The sequence below is a fragment of the Coloeus monedula genome (assembly GCF_965178545.1).
Source record: "Coloeus monedula genome assembly, chromosome: 3".
Lineage (NCBI taxonomy): Eukaryota > Metazoa > Chordata > Aves > Passeriformes > Corvidae > Coloeus > Coloeus monedula.
In genome coordinates this window covers 49,772,981-49,795,676 of record NC_138783.1, presented here as the reverse complement: position 1 = coordinate 49,795,676, position 22,696 = coordinate 49,772,981, and the positions used below count along the sequence as shown (strand labels likewise).

The following is a 22,696-nucleotide window of genomic DNA, read 5'->3' as shown; positions in this document are numbered from 1 at the left end:
TGGCTGTCATGCTTCTGAGTGAGGCAGTTCAGCTCTAGCATCTAATGCATGAAGATATCCAAAACCTGGACTATGGAACTGCAACAAACTGTCATAGAGCCCATGAAATCAGCAGGACATGGGCAAAAAAGCAGGAATGTATAACTGGGACAGGCAGGACTGGTTTTTGGCTAACATGAAAAAAGTAATCTGAAAGATACAAAGCAGACTAAAGCAGTCTTCCAGTATTGCCACAGAAAATATCATCTCATGGTCAAGCCTCTTCCACTTGCTACTTTGATACACAGATAATAGGGAAAAAACTTATCTGTCCTTTGACATTTAACCACTAATATTAAACAAAATGAAGCATGAAAAAGTGTACAGAACTGTGACCAGAAAATCTCACCTGCCTTTTACAGTGCTTAGCAGGAAAACCTGGCCCAAAAAATCACTCAAGCAGAGAGTCTAATTACCTGGGGGAATAAGAGCTGCCCACAGCAGTATTTCTGGAGGTCTCAGGAAAGAGCAACAACTGGGTTGTGAGGGTGCCTCACACGAACTGCATAACATGAAAGCCTGTGAGGTCCTGAGTGCATGTAAGAGGGGAAACAATTCACATTGTAACAAAAAAAAAAGAGAAGTACTATGGTGGTATTGGTTGAACAGCTGTTCATTATATCGGGTTTGTGATGTGCAAAAAAAATCCACTGTGTTACTCTTCTTATTTTTCAGCTTTGAGATGGTAAGGTCCTTACTGCCTTTAGTTTTGACATCTGAGTTCTTATCTTCCTTTTCCACTCTCCTTGCATTTCTTTATTTTTCCTTTGCTTTCCATTGTCTGCCTCATCCCCATTCCTTTTAAATTTTTAAAGAAATAACCAACAGCTGAGTATTAGAGACTTTAAAAAACATTGGACAGGTGAACTCTTCTCAGTCTGAGGGTTGAATTTACAGCTGTTAAGTCTTCTTTGCAGCCTGTGCTGTTGTAGAACTTCAGCAGAACCTCTTTTTTTTTTTATTTCAGAAACTTCTTGCTTTGATTCCACCATGGAAGGACTTCAGCTGGCCACCAAGGATTTTAAATGTGAGGGATAACCTGGAAGAAAGAAACTACTGTAGATTTTTTGGTGTACATCTTTGGCCACCTCTCCCCAACACTGCCCCCTGATATCAACCTCTCTGTCCATGTAATAATGATCAAAATTGAGATAACTTTGTGTATGACAACAGGTCATTTTCTGAAGCCATTTGGATTTACACTTTCTCAGCACATCCTCAAGTGTGGTATAAAGAGATCGAGAGTGGAGACCAGAGGCATCTGTCACCATGGGGTGTGAGCTTCAGGCTCTGGTATTTAATTCACTTGTATCAGGATCCAGGATGTTGCCAGAGGAGCAGGCAGTGATGCTCACCTGCAGGGAAAGGTGCTTGGTACGTGTCTCAGCCTACTTCTGCCTTCACCCTCAGTCATAATTGCACCTAGTCCCTTTACAACCTCACATGGTAAAATTCTTCACCTGTTATTCCTACTCACTCATCCAGGGGTACACAACTTCCCTTCTTTTCTCCTGAAACCAGGCTTTATGCATCCCTTCAGCTGGACTCATTTGGGACTACAAAAACTAGAACATTTCACTATAGAACTGATTCAAACACACTGGAGGAAGGATGTGTATGGTTTGTAGTAGATTGAGAAGATGCTTAACTAGCACTGGTAACCAGTGATTGGATGTTTCTGTTAGTGGTGTTGGAAATATTTATGTATGTAGAGAGAGCTAAATTTTAATTAATTATAGAAAGCAACCTTTGTCAATTATAAGGCATGCATAAGGCTGGACACTTCTTTGTAGGGAGAGGGAATGGCAGAAAAGACAACTGTCATCTCACTTAACAATGACAAGTGTGAGAAAAGACTGAGGAGAAGCAGGAAATTTAGGTTGTGTCTACTTTTCAGAAATAATATTTCCCACTTGTGCAGCTTGCAGATCCAGAATATTTCTCTATTTATTCTTTCATCTCCTCTTCCTCACCTTTCCCTGCACGTGTTTGTACATCAGCTGAAGAGCCAGGACCTGACCAAACTCGTGCTGAAGCTCCACCATGCTTGAATTTGCCATGTCTCCACTCTCTACTTAAATACTGCATCTACATGTAAGCAGTTAACAACGTATGTATTTCTAAATGAATGTTGTACCACTGGCAAAATTTTCCGGCTGCACTGTTTGAATGAAGTCGCATGTACATGTGTGTGTTTTCCTTGGCTGGAAATGTCCTGCTCTCCTACCAGCAGAACATTATACAAAATGTAAAAAGGAGGAGGAAGGGATTTCATACCAGCCATGACCACCGCTTCAGACTTCTGTGGCAGCAGACAGGTTAGTTTGATTTCAGGAAAATGTCACTCAAGGATTAATACTGTCTTCCTACTTCTGTTTATTGAATGAGAGATCTGAATGCCTATATTTTCTCTTACTGAATCTTCCTTCCAGAAAGCTTGAAATAAAAATAGTTTTTGAAATCTTACAGTACTCTCGTATGGGCAAATCATGTTTCATCTCTTAGTAGAGTGCTGCCAATTTAAGTTTACTTTAACCCCCTCTCCCCAATATCTATGAATTTCAAATTTTATGTCTCTTCTTTCCTATCCCATTTTTCCCACTTGCTTCAGCTAGTGTTGGTGTGCCATGTCCCTGGGGAGCTAAGCTTTCTCCCTGGCCGTGAACACTCTCTTCAGCACTATTTGCAACCTCAGAACCTAAAACTCCAGCATTGAGGTTTGGTGGTGCTGTGTCCCTGAGGCATACCTAGGTCTGGCTCCTGACCAAGCTGGGCATGATGCTGTGTGTAGCTCTGAGAGGGAGGGTGTGATACTACTCCAACTATTTTTGGGGTTTTTTGAAAAACTATAATTTTTTTGGCTTCTTTGATGATCAAGTTAATGGAAATCAGGCTTTCTTTAGAAGAGATAAATATTGTTAAACTTCCTTTACTTTCTCTTATGATAATATGTTTGGAAAAAAAAAAAAAAAAATTAGGTTGATGTAGTGAGTGTAATGCAGGGGGTCATTTGTTCCTTGCTGGGCGGTTCTTTAGCTACATCCCCTTGGCATCCCTGTTGCTTCTGTGCTTGAACAGGACTCCGCTAGCTTGTTTGGTTGCTAGGGAGGCGCCGGGCGGAGAAGAAGAAAACGTCTCCGTGCATACCTGGTGTCCTGTAGCCAGTCCCACTTCTCTTTCGGGCTTTGATGATTCATTCCCTTTCGGGCCTGCCCCGTAGTTCGCAATACAGGGGGGCAGCACACGGGACTGAACGCTGCCAGCGCTGGCTTGTGTTCTCCTGCCTTTGAGAATTTGGGGAATAATCCTGATTTTAAAAAATTGGAGATGGTATCTTGGGCCAAAGTGCCGGGTCTGCAGCGAGCGCTGTAGCTGAGCGCTTGGGCTGTGCAGCCGCAGATGCCCGTCCTTGCCCGTGTCTGTGCTCCGGCAGCTTTCGATTTCGCGGGGCAAAGTCTCGGCCGCTGGGGCCATGGAGGGACGCGCGCTCCCGCCCGGCCCCGCCCGCGGGGGCCGAGGGACGCGGGGCCGGGGTCGGGGCGGGGGCCGGGGCCGGGCTGCGGAGCGGCTGCCCCGGGCCCCCCATCCCGGGCCGGCCCCGACCCTGCGCCCCGCCGGGGCCGCGGCCGCGGACGAGCGGCTGCTCCAGGCCCTGGGGGGGCTGAGCCTGGGGCCCCCGCGGGGCGGCGGCGGCGGGAGGCTGGTGCTGCTGCGGGGGCTGCCGGGCGCCGGCAAGAGCACCCTGGCCAGGTAAGCGTGTCCCGGCCCCGGCACAGGAGGGGCGGCCGGGCAGGGCTTCGGGCGCCCGTGTGCCCGCCCGGCGCTCGCTGCAGACCCGCCAAGGCGGCGGGGGCGCCGGGCCAGGGCTGCGCTGGGGGTCGGGGGGAAGCGGGAGCCTTGGCTGATCGCAGCCGCCTGGAACCCCCCGGCTCCAGGCCCGGTGCAGGCTGCGCTGTCCCGGGCACCTGTGGCCGTGTCCGGGTGTCCTGCCCGTGGGACTGTGCGAGCTCCTATTGCAAACGAGCGGTACATACAGGGATGCTTCTGGTTAGATGGACTGATCGCCCCGACCAAGGCAGTACTTGTTCCTTTTCTTAAAGGCGCCAAATTGGTGGGGGTTTTTTATTATTTAAAAAAATTATTTATTTGGCTGGTTTGGTTTTGTTTGTTTGGGGTTTTTTTTGTGTTTTGTTTTGGTTGGGGTTTGTTTTTTTTTTTTGTTTTTTTTTTTTTTTGTGGTTAATCATGACTACGGTAAAGCACTTCCTCTCTCTGACTGAAAACTGACAACTCTGACTTCTGTTTCCATAATGTCCTGCACTCCTGCTCAGAGCCTTAGGGGTGTATAAAATGGGCAGAGGAGACCACTCCACTCTCCAACAGCTCAAAGACTAATTGTAAGTAGGTGGAAAAACACAATGGGGAGTGCTGGGAAGCGGCACTGCAGTCGGTGTGACCATGCAGCCATAGTTTGGTATCACAAAATTTCTCAGTCTGGTGTCACGCAGCTCCCAGTGCCACCCACCCTCCATCAAAAGAGGAACGTTCCTTGTCTTCTTATTCTGCTGGGCTGCGGAGCCCGTGCTGACATCATGGGCTGCCACAGGAAGGGCTCTGCTGTGAGAGGTGGCAGCGAGAAGCTCTGTGATACACTAGGTTCATCTACAGTTGCCTCTTCTCAGTACAATACTTCCCTGTCCCACCGGGCCTTCTGCCTCACTGCCCTTTGGCAAACAAAGTTCATTTTTGAATTGCCAAATGCTGTGTTTTGCTCACACCCAAAATACACATCTCTCTTAAGAAGCCATGCAAGTGTGGGCCTGCTCCTTCACGGGGATTTGGGTCTTCCTGTAGCACAGTAAGAACATAAAGGTGTGGGGGCATATTCTCAGGCAGTGCAAGTTACTGACTCACCTGTCCTTTTTAGGTCAAAACACAAGGGTAATTTCAAAACACAAGGTTAATTATTAATGACATATTTACAAAATCAGTTGTAAGTATTGTTGTAGTAGTCCCCCGTGAGATGAATGTTTGAGTATCTTACTCTGTTTCCAGCCCCTGTTAATCGAATCATTGCGTTTAGCTGTTCAGCAGCACACACATCAAAAGGCAGCATTTCATACCTTTCCTTAACCCTGTCCAGATTGTGGAAGAACTGTACCAAGAGAATTCTTTTGCTGTTCTCACACTGCTTACCTTTTGGTGTTGGTAAATGCAATGTGCTGTGCCGGGCAAAGTTTGCAAAAAATGACTGTAAGAAATCTCAGTGCAAGATCCTATTGGAGGAGGAAGATGATTGTTTATTTGCAAAAACACTCTGTAAACTCATTTTGTAATTCATTGTCTCAGATTCTATTCACTCACAATATCACAGCTAAATACTTGTAAGCATCAAGATGCACGTGTGCAGGTGGTCTGCCTGAAATCAGAGCAGACAAGGACTGTCACCTGTCCCACCCTTGCTTTCTCGGCTGGGTTGCTCTCAGTTGGTGGTGACAGGGTGGGTTTTGGTCAGGTCTGCTGTGCCATCTCCAGCCAGCAGCTTCTATGCTGCCATCTTTTTGCCTGTGAATTCTGCTTACTTGGTGCTCTATGAATCTTAGGTGGGTTTTTTTCCTCCCATTATATTCATTTTCCCATTTTGGGTGTCTTTTCATCCTCTGCCCCTCTCGGAACCAGGGAAAGGAGGCAGGTGTGACCTGCTGGTTTACCAGTGGGAAGTCACCAGTGCTGGGCCTCAGCTGAGTGCTGGCCTTGTGGGGGTATAAACAGCACCTCTCAGTTTTATTGCTGTTAATGATCTTGGCTGTCAGTAGGTACCATTGCTTTAGCCTTTGCTCTGTTCTTCTGGTGCTTTCACACACACCTGCATTCATTCATTCTGCGTTATCAGCCAGTATTTCTGTATTTCTGTCACAACCTCTACACCTTTACAGGGCTCATAAGTCACAAACCATGAATGTTATCACTGGTGATACTGCAACCCAGTGATAACTCCAGCCAAAAGGCCCCTTTTCCATTTGTCACACAACCCTAGGAACAACCTTGGATCCATGGCTTGTTTCCCTGACCTTTCAGTGTCACCCAGCAGAGTTTGGATACAGCTTTGTAAGCCTTAGTTATGGCATTTTCATTAAAATTATTTCCTCATCCTGGTTGCTCCCAGCAGTCTGACATTGGCATGGATCAGTTCAGGTCTGGTTTTTGGTTTCTGGTAAAGACAGTGAAGGAGCCACCTGTGATATATTGAGCAGTCAAGCCAGGATGAGGAGTTGGTCTGCTCACCACCAAGCTGCAAACCTTGCGAATGGCTTCACTGTTAAGGATGTGCTTCCCTGAACCACGTATTTTAGGTGGCCCCAGCCACCTCCCTCGAACCAAATATACCGAATGTCACTGAAGTGTGGAGGAGGGGGGGAGCTGGGAGTTACATCTCCAATAGCCTCCGTATGGCATGTTGGACATGCTCCTCCTGAACACATTGTTCTTGACTTCACAGTGCAGGTTTTGTGATCACACTGAGGAAACTGCTAAGAAAAAGGTTATCTGAGGTGTAGTAGCAGATATACTTCCAAAAATGCCTGCAAAATTAAAAGTGAGCCATGTACAAGCTCATACCTGCTTCCCTAGCAAACTCTGCATTGCACAGTAGCTGCATTTCCAGCTCTTCTACATGTTGTTGTGCTGCACAGCTCAACTTACACCTAACCCTTTTTATATAACAGTTTAACTCAAGTAATATAGGCTGGGCATGGTCAAACTTGTAACTTTTCAGCCACAGCTGTTGATTTATTGCTCGAAATGAGCTCCTCCTTGTACTCCCTTGTAAAGCACAGAGCGAATAATCTTTCGGAGCAGGAGGGGAAAATTGCACTGGCACTGAGGCATCACTGCTTGGCACAATCCGTGTCTTCTCCAGTTCTCTCTGCTGCTGTTGCCCGGTTCATCCCAGCACCTCCAGTCCTGGGCCAGCTGTTACCCGCCTTATCAGCACCAGGTCCCACTGCAGAACTGCAGCTCTGACGGGTTCATGGACTTCAGCTCTGCAGCTGTTGCCTCCCGGCAGCGTTGCACTGTAAACATTTACCTTTGCATGAAACCACTTCAGGTGAGTCTCCTGAGTGTGCTGATCAAACACGACACGGGTCTGGTGCTTTACAAAACAGAGCCGTGGCTCGACCCCCTGCGGCTGGGACACAAAGGCACGGCTGTGCTCCGCCCGGCCAGGCAAAGTCCTCGGGGCACCAGGAGTTGTTCAAGCACAATAGACAGTGGATCGTGCTGGGCATGTGCTCCAGATCTCACTGTCCTGCTTTCCTACTGAAAGAAAAGGCTTTTGGACACCTTTTAAATGCCACAGAACACTTAATGTTCTCCGGGAAGAGTGGCCGGAGCAAGTGGTTGCACGTGATGCCAGTATATACCTGTTCTGGTCTCTGATATACCATTCTGTGGCCTTCTGAGCACTGGAAATGTTTCTTCCAATCTGCTATCAAAAGTTAATTTATTTTCAAGTTTTCTGATGGAAAAGCATGACAACCTATGGATACAAAATGTGTTAGGATCTATCCTTTGCTTAAGAAAGGTTTGCTGCTGTTTCAGAAACTACAAAGAATAAGAAAGTAAGAAGAGAATGGAGAGTGTTCCCTCTGCTTACAATAAATCTCCTCAAACCCTTTTCTCTTCACCTCTACCAGGTGAAGGAGGTACTGTATCCACTGCAAGATGGAGAGGTGTAGCACTGTGCAATTACATGTCCAAAGCAAATTAATACTGAACCTTTGACAGATGCTGCCTGTCACAATGCAGTGCTTCCAGTTCAATGACTCTTTAGAAAATGCAAACATAGCTCCTATGTGTCCTTTGATCTTGCAAAGAGATTGCATTTTTCTTTTCCTCCTTAGCAAGCTTTACACTGACTGATCTAACAGCAGTGGGTAATTTTCTTTTTACGGGGCTGTTCAAGATTTATTCATAAATAACAGCGATTAAGAGCCTGATGTGGTTATGCAGGACCTTTCTTCTAAACTCACCTGAGGTCCTGTGAAGATTGTGGAAGGCTCATTTTGTAAAGTACACACTAAAGGGTTCTTGGTGCCCTTTGGAATGATAAGGGACAGAAAAAACCAGGAAATTTTGTCAGCTTTGGAAGGGAAGGGAAGAAATTACAGAAAACAGCTGTAAACTTCCGTGACAGTTTGATTGTTTGGAAAGGTAAAAGTTAACACCAGGAAAATAAGCAGGAGGTAAAACATCTTTTTCCCACTTCATGTTTTCTTATGTTGCTGTCAGCAGGAGCTCATTTGGTATGAATATAGCAAATGTGACAGTAATTCATAGCTCTCAGCACATTTTGTCCCATATTTTTCCTCCTTTGAAACACAAGTCTTATCTACTTTAAGTATTGACATGAGGACAGTAGACTGAGACTTAAGGGTTACGCTTAAGGGTTATACCACAGCTCTCAAGCGAGTGTACATACATGTGCTGAAAATTCAGTAAGGTATGTGCTAAGAAAATGGATTTTAAAATTTGCACTGGGTGAGAACATTTTTAAAAGAAATACTGAGAAAAAAAATAGTCTTGAGATCTTTCAGTAATGTGTACAATTTTATGTGCCTATTAGTAGCTAAAGGGGCAGCAGGTATTTTAGCAGTCAATTTTTTAGAGAAGAAATTGCAATGGGTAAAGTCATGGGAAAGGTGAGGTGCTGAATCATAGTGAGACTGAATATATCAGGTTAGCAGCACAGCAGTAACCAGATAAGCATTAGGTGTTGCCATGCTTTTCATGGTAAGAATTTTTTGCCTGACACCAAAATTAAAGCAACAAAATTTTACTGTTTGCTAACAGCTTGAAACATGACTTTTCTTAAATTCATTTGCCCAGTAGTAATTTTGTGAACAAAACATCCTTTTGGGGCTAGAAGACAAGGACAGGTAGGTGCTGAATGATGCATGACAGGGGTACAGCCCAGTCCTGGCTCAACCAGCAGCGAGTCGCTGCTCGCTGGGGGGGTCCTACCACAAAATAATATTAATTACTCAGCAGATGGTCGAAGTTACAGTGGAGACAGAGCAAAGTCCGGAGCTGACCTTTATTCAGCTAAATGCATTCTGCAGTCCTAGTGAAGAGCTGCTGCTTGCAGGCAGATTAGGGTACAACTGGTAAGTAAATGGTTGGGACAGAGCTGGATGACAGAATCAAGGTTTTTCTGTCTGTGTGCTTGTTGTTCTGCTGCTAACCTGGGAGGCACCTTTTCCCTTGCTGCTGCCCACGTAGATAAGACACTGAGAAGTGGTTGTTTTGCAGCTTGTGGGGATGGAAGAGAAACGATTTTTTAGGGAAGCTGAAATGAGTCACAGGGCTGGAGATCATGTGTGGTGTGAGCTAGCAGGGCAGCAGCATTCATGTCTGAGAGACACAGGGTTTCTTGATTGACCTTTCTTTTCCCAAGACATTTTGGGCCTTAGGGAGACAGAAAGAATTGAGATGATGCCATGGGCTCTCCCTGACTTCTTGCAGAGACTTCCTCCTCCCCCAACTCTTCTCTGACAAAAAAATGGATAATTCTGTCTATGGACACAAAAAATTCTGGATTATACACAAATGGGAACACAATTGTACATTAAGATTTTTTTTTTTTTTGGTGGTGTCTAAGGACTGGCAGAGAAATGCTTCATATTTAAACCTCCACACAAGGCAGCACTTCCTTCTACCTCCAAGATCCAGTGGCTGCCTGGGAGGCAGCTGGTCAGTGTCCAGCAGGACACACATCTGCTCTCCATTGGCATCCCCAGCCTGCAGGAGCACTGCTGGGGACACACATCCCCCAGTGTGAAGGGAAGTGGGATTGCCCAGTGCCACTCACCACAGCAGTCTGTTTTATGGATCTGCAAATTTGTTTATAAAATATTTTTTATAAACTCAGATTTGTTTATAAAATTTGTTTAAAAGCTGAGGATATAAAATTACTCAAGTCTACAAGATGAGGATTAAGTGAAACAGGGACAAGTGATAAGAACCATAAAATTGCATAAAATAACAAAAAGTATTGACATCACTCAGATACTTGTTTGCAAATTAAAATTTTAAAAAAGTGCTATCTGATTTATAGCCAAAAAAGCCCCTCAAACCAAACCAGTGGTTCTCTGGACCATCTTTACTAAATGACAAGTCCTTCCTCCGGGCTATCTTCAGAATTCTCTATAGCAAAATTCCCATCATCAAATTGTCTTCTGACACCAACTTCCATGCCTGGATAAGCAGGTTTGAGTTGCTGGTGGCTTTTTTTTTTTTTTTTTTGTCTTTACAATCCTACTTTCTCAGATAACTCGGAAGGAAAGGTGAATATATTAAGATTAAAGACTCAGATGTTGGTAGTCATGAGTAGTGTAGATGTCTCTGCTGACTTAAAGAAATCAGGGCCATGCCTTCAATCTCCATTCCTTTCCTCCTACGTGTCCATCTACTGATTGCAGTACTTTCAGATCCTTTAAACTGGGATTTTTCAGATGAAGCACTGTGTGTATTTGCAGAGCACTCACATGACTCATGATTTAATGGTCTCTATTAAAGGGTGTTATCATGTCCTAATCCTTTTTTCACCTTTTTATTTTTTCTGCAGACAGCTGAAACGTGACCACCCCAGTGCTGTAGTCCTTAGTACTGATGACTTCTTTGTGGAAAATGGTGTCTACATCTTTGAGCCTGACTTCCTAGAGGATGCACACAAGTGGAACCAGAAGAGAGGTGACTGAACTCGATCCAGGGACTGTGCAGAATAATTTTGCATTTCAGGCTGTCTTTAAACTTAGCCCGCAGAACAAAATATCTCAAGGTGGTGTCATATGCTTCAGTTCATGGGGTGTTGGCTAAAAAAAATACATTTACCACTTCTGATTTGATTTCTTCTGACTTATAAAAGGGAAATTTGTAAATGAAAAAAATTTTGAGGTTGGTTGATATTGTTTTAGAGAGGAAGCACTGCTGAATCTTGATACCCTACAGACACCAGCCCAGCAGCTGCTCCCTGCAGTGTAGGCACCACAGCCTTTGCCTGTAACTTCTGAGGTGTCTGTCCTGACCTGGAAGGGGGTGGCAAGGTAATGATAGACAGGAGGAAAACTTGCAAGCTGAGTTTTGAGAATTAAACAACCCAGGTCTCTACTCAATGTACCACGCTTTTGCGGCTGTGCTCTGAAGGAATTTGTAGAGATGGTGAGCATAGTTTAAGATCATGTAACAGGGATCTCCTGCAAATAACAGTAATTTTTCACTGTTGTATGTTTTATAAGAGCTTCAGATCAGCCAGAGGCTGCACCATCTTTTCCAGGAAAGCTGCTGGGCACTGATCTTGGTTCCCATTTGGGTGGTAGCTGGAAACCCAAGTCTGGGGGGGAAACAAGCATGCGAGCAGTGGGCAAAGGACACTTTGGGGCAAGTAAGGCACGGCTCAGACTGTTATTTAACATATTTAATTATTTAATATATTTTAGCTTTATTTAATGTGTTACATTGCAGCACGCAAAGCAATGAAGAATGGGAAAAGCCCGGTTATTATTGATAATACCAACATCCATGCCTGGGAAATGAAGCCGTATGTGATGATGGTAGGGAAAGCTCCAGTTAATTGCTTCTATACGCTCAGCTCTGACATTTACAAGGTGATCTGACTGAAAAGCTTCTTTACATGGCTAAAAATATTTACTTCTGTTTTCCCATAGTTCTCTAATTATAGTTAAGGATGTTTATTGCAATGAAGTAGAGGCAGAAGTGCCAGTGTAGTTGTATAGCTGGTCAGCTTTGTAACTCAGTGAAGGCAAAACAACTTGAAAAGATTAACAGCCTTCGAACCTGCCCTGCTAGTTCTTGGTGATGAGGACATCATCCCCTTCCCCAGTAGTGACACAAATTGGACAGTTCCCAGACTATTGACAAATATATCAAGATATGACTTATAATTGTGTTTCATGACTTGTGAAAAATAGACCATACAGAGTCTTTGAAGACGCATTGGTGTCTCTGTCAGGAATTCTGGCAGAGAGGGCAACCATTGTAGTGCAGTTTCATAATGTTACTTTTGTATCCTTCAGGCACGTGAAAATAGATATGAAGTTACATTCCAAGAACCAGATACACCCTGGAAGTTCAATGTTCAAGAACTGACAAGGTATATTGTTTTCTCTTTACTACAGCAGATAGCTTCTCATTTTGTTGATGTGCTCTGAGAAGGTCAGCCTTCTTCCTCTTCATGTACCCTAAAATGTAGCCCGGTAAATGACAACAGAAGGATTGTTGTGGAAAACTTCCATTACTGAGTACCTGGTCTGTAGTGAAGTCAGCCCCGAAAGAACCTGAAGTGAGACAGACAGTAGGAAAAGCAACAAGCCCTGAAGCATGTTTTTGTGCTGCAAGCTTGATGGGGCAGGAGCCCGGATTTTCATTCTGTATTTTGAGCAGCAGTCTCTTTTGTTTGGGCACAAACTGAATCTAAGCACTACAGACAATATTCAGACTTCTGTTCTTAAGAATCTAACCATAACAAACACTGTCCTACTGCAGGGATGGTATATCAAGTGTGGTTAAGAAATGAGGTTCTAAAGGATCTTGGTAAAGATCTTAATGCATGCATACAAAAGGGGTACAAAGAATGGATCAACTCTGCATGGTGTGGTACAATACAGAGGCAGCCAAATGTGGCTCTAAGAATGTTAGGTTGACCAGTGACTGCGGAGTGAAAAAATTCATCGCAGGCTGACCTCCTCAGTAGCACCAGCCACGGGTAGGGCAGCACTGCAGGGGCACAATCTGATCATTCATGGTAGGCAGAGTTACTCAGTAACTTGCAATTTGTTTTATTATATGTTTGAAACAAATAGACTTTTCACAGCAGCATTGTAAAGCTGTTTCACATAGACTGGAGCAGGTCTGTGGCAAATGGTTCAGGCAGAGCTGCAGGTTTGTGGCCAGAATGCTTTCACACAGTGTGGGCTGCTGCAGGACCTTGTGCCCACCTCACAAGTTGGATGTTGCAGCTGGCAGCCTGCAGTGTTAACTCTCACTCCAATTCCACCATGGAAAAAACACTTTGAGCAGTGCACAATTGGCACAACAGGTTTTGAAGATACGGATGCAGGACAAAGTCAAGAGTCTAGGGCAAAAGCTGCGCCTTAATAGCAGTAAATGGCAAACCCAAAGATACTCAAGGTTTGCAAACTCACAAACAGGAATTCCTGGTGGTCTTTGGAAAGACAATTGCCACTACGTTGTGAAGGGATCGTGGCTGTTGCTACTCTGTCCAGAAAGCTCCACATGTTTGAGCATTGTGTTCCCCTCCCTCTCAAACTTGTCATCCCTGGAGCCTGAGCCACATCACGTGTGATGTTTCCCTACTTGCACTCAAAGCCACAGCAGTTTTTGACTTCTGTCCTTGCTGTTCTGTGTCTGGGCTGGCTGCAGCCCTTGGCTGCATTTCTCCAGCTGTACAAAAGCTCACCCTGAGGCCGACAAACTGTTAATGCTAAAACACAGCAATATTCATATAAAATACCACACAGGTCTTCTACACAACTCTTTCATTTTGGACATTTGTCTACTTCCTATGTCCTGGCTGCCTCCCAAAAATAATGGTGTTACATTTTTTCAGCAGTCACAATAATATTCCTAAGAAGTAGGTGGAAGTGAACAATAACTTGAAAAAAAAGGCCAGAAAGAGATTAGTGGAGACCTGAACCATTATGCTGAACCTATCAGGAACCTTAGCAAACTGAAGATAACCTCTCACAGACAGGCAGCTAAATACTTTTATTTTCTGTTACTGTTGACTCTACAGAAGAAATATTCATCATGTCCCTCGGGAAAAGATACAACGGATGAAAGAACAATACGAGCACAATGTTACCTTCCACAGTGTTCTGCGGTCTGAAAAACCAAGCAGATGAAGGAAGCTACAGTGGAACAAGTGCAGCTTATGGCACAGGCCCCCATTCCACCCAGCTTTCCGCCTTCCCAAGGAGGAGACCTGGCATGGCACGTACGAACGACGTGACATTTAACTAAAGATGTGCATTCCTTGGTGTTTTAATTATCAGGGTCTAACAGTCTCTAGTTTTACATTTTTTCCTAAACTGTTTTCTATTCTTGTGTTTTTCTACTACATTTCTAAATTACTTTTATTTCTTAGAAATCCTTAAATGGCATTGGACTCTGATCTCACAGCTTTATGTGAGCAATGTAAGAGCACTGTTCCCAGTTCAAACTATACTCCCTCTCATCCCTCTTCCTCCACGAAAATCCATCCAGGAATATGCTGAAGTGCACTGGCTCTACCACATGCCACGTTTTGGATATTTTTTTCTGCATCAGAGCCTGACACTAACAATAAACAATCCTAACTTATTTCTTTCTTAAAGGCCATTGTGGCAAAGTCTTTCTCCACACAATTGGCATTTCTTGCCACTTTAATGCTTTATATCCAGCTGTATAAACTTTTTATATCTACTATCTTGCCTACAGCATTATTGTAACTTTCAGAGGCAAAGTAAATGACAGCAAAAGTAACTCAACAGATTTAGCAAGATTTGATGCTGTTCCCTATCTCCACTGACTGGATTCATGCTGCTCTTACCTCACAGAGAAACAGCTTCTCCAGCTGGAAGCAAACCACTTCGACACAGCAAACGGAGCTCTTCATCTTGCCAAGACATATGAGTTCACTGATCCTGAGAGGCTCCTAAAATGAAACATTAGTGTTAGGCTTGTGCGCATTAACTCCTAAAGTGGGAACAGGGCTACAGGAGCAGCTCTGAACAGCTGAAGCAGACTCACAGACCAAAGAGCTACTTAATAATGACTCTGTGGGGCATTTCACTGTGAATCAAACAATTGTAGCTGTTCTCTAAACCTCTTTTAGTGCTATATGGAAAATCTGAGGAGGAAAGTACAAGAACTATGCCAGATTTGCAGAGCAACATTTCAGAATTAAAGTGTTCTGTTCGGTGAAAAGAAGAGAACTCTTTATTTTGCCCTGTGCCACTTTGGGCAGCCAAACAACTATGCTAATGTTGCAGAGGGTAACAAAACTGATGGCTTGAGACTGAAACAAAGATCCTGCTGTAATATAAGAACGTACCAGAATCAAAGCAATGGCTTACAAAATGTCGTCATCAAACCCTCAGCCACACTGATGCTGTTGTACAAATACATCTTTGTGAGAAGTGCCTATATACTAAACTTCAAACTAATTTGCAAATGAAATGTTATTTCATGAATCTGTTTTTGTAATAGAACTTTATTAAATACAATCAAGTTTTAATGTACAAAGTGTAAAAATAATTTGAATTTGAAATATATACAATAGTGTACATGTGCATTAGCAGCATTTTTGGGATTTTGGTCTTTGTAGCCTTCTGTGAGCTGGTAAAGAGTCCTCAGGTTCCTTTGGGTTCTTCTGAAGAGCCTCAGCTACTTCAGAACTGCTTTTGATGAGTTATTTGCTTCTCCAGTAGACCTGGAACTATTTCTGGATGAAAGATCATCAGATAAAGTAGTAGCTGTTGCATTGCTGTTTTCATTTACATAATCCATCTTCTTTTCTTCTGGTAAATTATTCATGAGTGCTTGTGTATTAATCATTGCCAGTTCTTCATCAGCAACCAAGTCATTCTCAGGAAGATGGACAGTTTCTCTCAATTTTCTGCAGGGGGTGACATGGCCAATATTCTGATCTGTCTCTTTTGATGACTTGCTGTGCTGTAAACCCAAACTTCGTGGAGGCTGAAATGCTCTTTTAACAGATGGAGAAATTACTGAACATATTGGTGTCAGTGGTGGAGGGGCAGGTATGCAACTGAGGAAGTCCATAGCTTTTCTCTTTTTGCTGGTTTTGAGATGGTCTTCATTAACTGTAGCAGATGAAGGTGTTTTTGCTGACCCTGGTGTGACAAGTTTCATATTTGGTGTGCTAGTTGACAAAGGGCTTGGATGCTTCATTTCAATTCTAGAAGAGATCTGGGTAAAAAGAGAAGTTTGATGTTGAATACAATGTTCTGTTTCATGAACTTCCTCAACTTTCCCTCCAAAATATGGGGGAAACCCCCCCACCCCCGATATAGAAACACGACATCATTATTCATGTCCCATTTAAGTTTAGTTTGGTATCTCCTGATGGTGATTAATATTATTCCTTCAAGTGCTGATTATTGATAAATCAGTTTACTTGTACATTAAGACAGAACTTTCACATTTTGTTTCTAAGAGCTAACCAAAATGTATGGGAATTTTTCTGTGCCAGATGGTAAGAAATCAAAGCACTCCTAAGTCTTCTACTGCCTTGGTTATGTCCTCCATGTGTGGTTGGTTAAACAAGTAAAAAGGAGAAAAAAAATTTGAAGAAAAGCCAGGATAGAACATAGACCAAAAAATTCAAAGGTAACACTACACACAAGAGAGATGCTGCATAGCAAATCTTTCAAACACAGGCTTGAGAATACATTTAATGTCTCATTGAAGATGATTAATAAACCATAAAAATATAAACTAGTTAGTTTATAAAACACATAAACTAAACCTCCAGAATGAAATATTAGCCCTCCCTCTGAAATGGAAAAGGATGCCTTATAAGCTTAAACCTAGTCCCCAGGAACTGATATCACACCAGGGTGTTTCCATCTCCCCTGCAACTCATGGCAGGAAAAATTTTTGTTCTGGCTGTGCTCAGTATTCCACATCAGAAGCAACTCACCACCAGCAGCTTTCATGGAAAACTTGAGTACTATTTAAATCAATTTTTGTCAAGACTGCTAAAATATATTTACTGGGTGATACCTCTTCCCTTTTAAATCCTGGAAATAGTAAACAATATCTAGGAAAAGACCAGGAAGTAAATCCTCTCAACAAAGGTGGGAACTGCAGAATGCCTTGAAATAAAAATGTACAGATCAAGGTTTTTCCTTCTGTGACATTCACATTAGACAATCTTCACAGTGGGACCAAGGAAGCAGTAAATCATCTATAGGATGATTCATTTAACTCATACCAAATTCAAAATACTTAAAGTACGTTGGTGGAAACACAGCCCACAAGGGGAAAGTTTCATGTACTGTTTGGAGGAAGGATAATCCTAAACCCACACACACAGAGAAAGCTTCTAATCAGCTTGCATTGCCCCGAATAGAATGGATGGAGTGGACTGAGAAGTGAGACCATTCACCACAGCTATCAGTACAAAACTTGTGTATGTCCTTGCTGCATGGACTGCCAGTACAAACACAGCATTAATCACCAGAAGCTTACCAGACTTTTATCCTCTGCATAGCTGCAGGAAGGAGAAGGGCTTTCCAAGACACATCTTTTAGTTAAACTGGGTGTAAGCAGGAGATTCCTTCGTAGCAAATTCATCAATTTACTTTCTGCATCAGAGCAAAAGGAGGCCATGTTCTGTAAAGGAGAACAAAGTTTGCAATGCAGAGTAGTTGGCTTTCAAACTGTGTAAGGACTATACGCACTACATTTAAGACTTTCTTTTCCCATCATTATCCCACTGGAATTTTATTTTATATCAGAATATAAAATACAACAACACAGAAGATTGTTGCATTTCCCATCCATGGCAGATTCTCTATTGACAGGTAGCAGATCTTTTGCTGGCCAGAGATCCTGTGGCACATCCTAAAGATGGTGGTGGACGAGTGGAAGAAAAAAAAAATCAAGACACTCGATCTTCCAGGAAAATTGCATTAACATCTTACTCCATCTTCCAGAAAATCCCCTCAAATTCAGCATTATGTGCATTACTTGTTTTCAAGATTTGTCAATGCTAAGAGACTGTGGTGAAGGATGTAACACAGCAGTAACTAGAACTAATCATCAAACTGCACTTCTACAGGTTTACCTCTATCATACTTCTTAGTTCATTAACTTTCTCTTGAAGATAGCATTCCTTTGGACTGGCTGAGAATACAGAAAGATCTCCAGCCAACAGCACGGGAATTTCTGATCTGAATTCAGACTGCCACTGAAGGTTGCTTGCAGAAATGAGTGAGCAGCGGACAACTATATCTTCAATAGCCAAGTGTCTGAGATCTGTCCAGATCTTTACTGCCACTAAATTACAGTTTTCATCAGATAAATACACCACAGTAGTGAAACCTAAAGGCAGAAAAAAAGTCTGAATTAAACTTTTACATCTCTTTAAGTAAATGTACTGTGATTTGGATCTATTAAAAAAAAAAAAGTCACACACATCTTCAAAGAGCTACATGGCAGCCCATCTGCATGGTAACACATGTCTCATGCTCTTCCATATTCTACACCAGCTCCCTACTGATTACAGAAAACAACTCAAAGTCTGTGTCCTTAAAAACAATACTCCTATGGAGCTTCTCCTTTTCATCCAGAAGATTATCCACCTCTCCCTGTCCATGAGCTCCAGTGCCTGCATTCTACTCATTCCATGACACTGTACACGAAAGAGGGAGGTCATGTACATGCAGATGCTGAACAGAGATGTGAGAACTTATGCCCACCATTTATGGAAAAAATATAAATATAAAAATATTTAAATATAAGCTGCTTTTAAGCTTAGATTCTGCCTTACTGACTTCCTGAGCTAGTAACCAGGGACAGTTTTTCTTCAGAAAAACAGATTTATCTGCCAGTATGTCACTGTGATAGGCTGTATTAGAAGGATTTCACAGGGCTGAGATGCAGGTACAACACCAAGGTAACTTTGACTTCTGAAATAAAGAATTCAGTGGTTTTTCCATGGGAGGACATGAATGTAGTCCACAACATACCTGTTCTGCTAACAGAAACTACAACTCCGACTAAATCCACTTCAGCACATGGTGGCTGAAAAGAAGGATCCAACAAACTGGTGAATTCTAGAGCCTTTCTTGGAAAGAAAATCTGTACCAGCATCTCCTGTGATACCTGAAGAAACAAAAAACTTCAGTATCTGGCACACATATAGGTGTGATGCATTTTAATGATGCACCTTTATGCACTTAAAGCACTTACTGATAGCTGCAGATACTGAGTTTTCTTTGTGGCTGTTAACTGGATGTTGGTGGAGTCTGCCCTTCCCCTGGACTGTGACGCTGCCAGCTGGAAGATCCTGTAGCGAGCGCCTTCCTTCAGCAAGGAACACACATCGGGCAGCGGGCGCCAGATACTCAGTACTGCTCCTGACAACAGCACAGTAAGGTAACTTACCTGCTCAGTAATAATTTGAAGGCTTTTAAACAAAATAAATCTACAACACTGCACCCCCCCCACCCAAAAGCCCTAAACCAAAAATCAATTAAAACTGGAAATACTAACATGCAAGCTAAAATACTTCTGGGGAATTCTTCAAATCTACCTATGCTGGGCAGTTACCACATTTAGTTAAAAAGTTATTTTTAATTTTTCAAGGACTAACCTTTATATTTTTCTTGCTTTCTGTAGTCTACCACATATAATTTCCATACTGCAGACACATCCCTTTTGTAACAACCATTTTCTTCCTGTTCTGCTGACTCTAAAGCCTTCTTGAATTGTTCCTGCATCTGAGTTTGTTTTTTGTCTTTCAGCAGCTGCCTGTAAGCCTGCAAGGCTTTTAATTGGTCATCACTGAGATATCCCTGCAACCAAGAGAAAATGAACTCAGTATCTTTTTATTTAATTAAAAAAACATGGTTGAGATTTTCAGACAGCCTCTTTCTTGAACGGTCGTCTGTTACAAGCAATTTATTTCCAGCTGATACACTACTAGGACTTGAAATGAGGTATGATAAAACAACAGGAGGCATCAGTCTTACCTGGTACTCAGCTGGTGCTCTCTGGTCTGTGCAGAGCATTACATTACACACTGTTCTTAAGTGACAATTAGTGAGAAGCCTGCTTTAGAGTGCATAACTAAGGTGACTATTTAATACAACAGGCAGGCTTGCCTGTTTCATATGAAGACATATTAGGAAAAAATTCTGTAAGAATAAAGGAAGAGTTGCAGTTCTCCTCAGGCTGCTGTCTCTGAGCTGACAAAATGATTTACACTAAAATGCATCAAAACCATCACTTTTCTGACCAAGCCTTCAAGACCCAGATGCCTGTGCATGCAGCACCAGAGACATGGATACCATTTTATCAAATAAAGGCACAGATTACATGGCTTTATGACAGTCAAGGATCCTCACTTAGAAAAGGCAAGGCGTGTATTTAATTTTTAACAACTGGCAGGGACTAATCACCTGGACGTTTATTAATAAAGACATAAACATTTAAAAGTTGTGATTTAACTGGAACAGGAAATGAAGAGAACATTACAATATAATTATTTGAACACTTCAGTGAACAGCATGGAAGAGTAGGTGTATGAAACTCTAGACTTACGAGATGCATTAAGTTTTCATATACCCAAGACAAAGCAAAGTAATAAAATTACAAGTAACATTAACTTTTAATTGTGCTATAAACTGTATTTTTATGACAAGAGAAAATTGCCATCCAAGATCATATTAATCAATTTCAACAAGCCTTTATTACATTTTTTCCAAAATTTTTAATGTTAATTTATTTAGCAATAAGCATGCTGTAGAAAATATCAAAAACCAGCAAAAACAAGGAGTAATTTAATGGTCGCTTTAGCAGAAGGTACTAAATTTTAATTTATTCCACAAGCTTTTCAAAATTAGCCCAGTAGGATCTACAGTTACCTCCATATAACCAGGATCAGATGCATTCTGAATTGCTTCATAAAGTTCTGCACCATCTTGCAAATGACGGATTTGCTGTCTTGTGACTGTCCGTGATCTTGGTGTTCTTCTACTGGTTCTCTCTGTTGAGAAAAAGCCATTATGTGGAGTACAACCAACACACTTTAAAGTGAAGGAAGAAATAATTATATAAGCAGCACAGTAGTACTTAGGCCTTGCCAGAATAAAAATACAAAACTGATGTATATGTGTATGTGTGTATAACTGATGTATATGTGTATGTGTGTATATATATAACTCAGGAAAATACAAGCAGAAAAAAAATCTTATTCATTTAAATACAACATAGATTAGAGGATTATATGACCTTTGGGGATGCCAGTATCAGTGTCTGCACTTAGGAGAGTGTAGGGAGATTTGATGGGCTGCCAAGAACCTTCATAGATACTTGACTACATTTTCTTTATGTCCATCACTTCCTCTTCCTCTCATAGCAGCAAAAAAGTGTGAAAGACACCAAGATCTGGGACAGCAGCTGACCACAGGCCTGTACATGAAGCCTCCTCAGGACATCAACTAAAAGCCAAGTTAACTTCATTACATTAAACTACTAACATCTCCTTAGGTAAGTCACTTTGATACCAGCATTTTGATGAATTCCTTCAGCATAGCAGACTCCCATGTGGACAACTTTATCAAACATAAAACAACACACGAAGTGACTGACATGCAGAAGGTCACAGCAGTAAAGGTAAGAATTACAAGGCCATCTCTGATTTCAACTAAGAATTCCATGCTCGAACTACTGCTAGAAATCACTGGCAGAGGTGGACAGTGTCACCCATTACAGAATTATAATATAGTTGAAGTGGAATGGACCTCTGGAGGTCATCTGGTCCAACCCTCCTGCTTAAGCAGGGTTACCCTAGAGAAGGCTGACCAAGACCACATCCAGTGTGCTTTTGATTATCTCCAAGGATGGAGATTTCACAGCCTCTCTAGGCAACACTGTCAGTCAACCACCATAGTGAAGAAGTGTTTACCAATGTCCAGAGGGAACTTCCTGTGTTCCAGTTTGCGCCCATTTGGCTCTAGACCTGTCACTGGACACCACTGATGGAAGCCTGGCTCCATCTTCTCTGCACTGTCCCTTCAGGTGTTTATGTACACTGATCAGATGCCCCTGAGCCTTCTCTTCTCCAAGCTCAACAGTCCCAACTCTCTCAGCCTTTCCTATGTCGGATGCTCCAATTCCTTAAACACACTAATGTCCCTTTGTTGAATCTCTCCAGTGTGTCCATGTCTCTCTTGTACTGAGGAGCCCAGAACTGGACACAGTATTCTATGTGTGGCCTAAACAGAAGGGAAGGATCACCTCCTTAGACCTTCTGGCAACAACCCTCAGCTTGTTCACCGGGACCCCCAGGGCTTTTCTACCAAGCTATTTTTGCAGATGGGTGGCCCCCAGCATGTACTGCTGCATGGGACTGTTCCTCCCCAGGTGCAAGATTTGCAATTTGCTTTGTTGAACTTCATGAGGTTCTTGTCAGCCCATTTCTCCAGCTGCCAAGATCCCTCTGGATGGCAGCATGATCCTCTTGTCCTAACTTTTTAACATCAAACCTGCTGAAAGTACACTGCCGCATTCTCCAGATCATTAACAAAGATGTTAAAACAGGACTAGACCCAGTACTCATCCCTGGCATACACCAGTAGTCACTGGCCTCCAAACAGACTTTGTGCCACTCATCACCACCCCCCTGGGCCCTGCTGTTCAGCCAGTTTTCAATCCTCCTGCCTGCCTACTCATCCAGCCCATCAGCTTCTCTCTGCAGATCTTAAGGGACACAGTGTCAAAAGCCTTTCTGAAGTCCAGGTAGACAACAGCTCTGCTCTTGCCTCATCTACCCAAGCCAGTGATTTCATCACAGAAGGTTGTCAGGTTGGTCAAACATGACTTC

The 22,696-nt window shown here is 42.8% G+C and overlaps 3 protein-coding genes across 7 annotated transcripts in view; 2 read left to right on the top strand and 1 right to left on the bottom strand.

Annotated features, from left to right (window-relative positions):
• N4BP2L2 (NEDD4 binding protein 2 like 2) overlaps positions 1–2,510 on the top strand; it is a 41,791-nt gene extending 39,281 nt beyond the window's left edge. For all 5 annotated transcript variants that reach the window (XM_082278590.1, XM_082278592.1, XM_082278594.1 and 2 more), the window contains one exon: positions 1,007–2,510. The gene's annotated coding sequence lies outside the window, so the exon portion shown is untranslated. The remainder of the gene's footprint in view (positions 1–1,006) is intronic.
• Positions 2,511–3,511: 1,001 nt separating this feature from the next.
• N4BP2L1 (NEDD4 binding protein 2 like 1) lies at positions 3,512–14,128 on the top strand (the record flags this gene model as incomplete). The annotated part of the gene is given in 6 exon segments (XM_082278031.1): positions 3,512–3,789; positions 10,667–10,791; positions 11,563–11,651; positions 12,135–12,211; positions 13,874–13,975; positions 13,977–14,128. Coding segments are annotated over 6 exon segments (795 nt in total). The 3' UTR covers positions 14,101–14,128.
• A 1,376-nt stretch (positions 14,129–15,504) lies between these two features.
• Positions 15,505–22,696, bottom strand: part of BRCA2 (BRCA2 DNA repair associated) — a gene marked incomplete at its 3' end in the record, with an annotated part of 34,341 nt that continues 27,149 nt past the window's right edge. Inside the window, exons 20-26 of the mRNA XM_082278921.1 lie at positions 20,736–20,857; positions 19,463–19,664; positions 19,060–19,226; positions 18,837–18,972; positions 17,933–18,189; positions 17,335–17,478; positions 15,505–16,050 (exon numbers count right to left, since the gene is read on the bottom strand). Of these exons, the coding sequence (XP_082135047.1) occupies positions 15,505–16,050; positions 17,335–17,478; positions 17,933–18,189; positions 18,837–18,972; positions 19,060–19,226; positions 19,463–19,664; positions 20,736–20,857 (1,574 nt within the window). The remainder of the gene's footprint in view (positions 16,051–17,334; positions 17,479–17,932; positions 18,190–18,836; positions 18,973–19,059; positions 19,227–19,462; positions 19,665–20,735; positions 20,858–22,696) is intronic.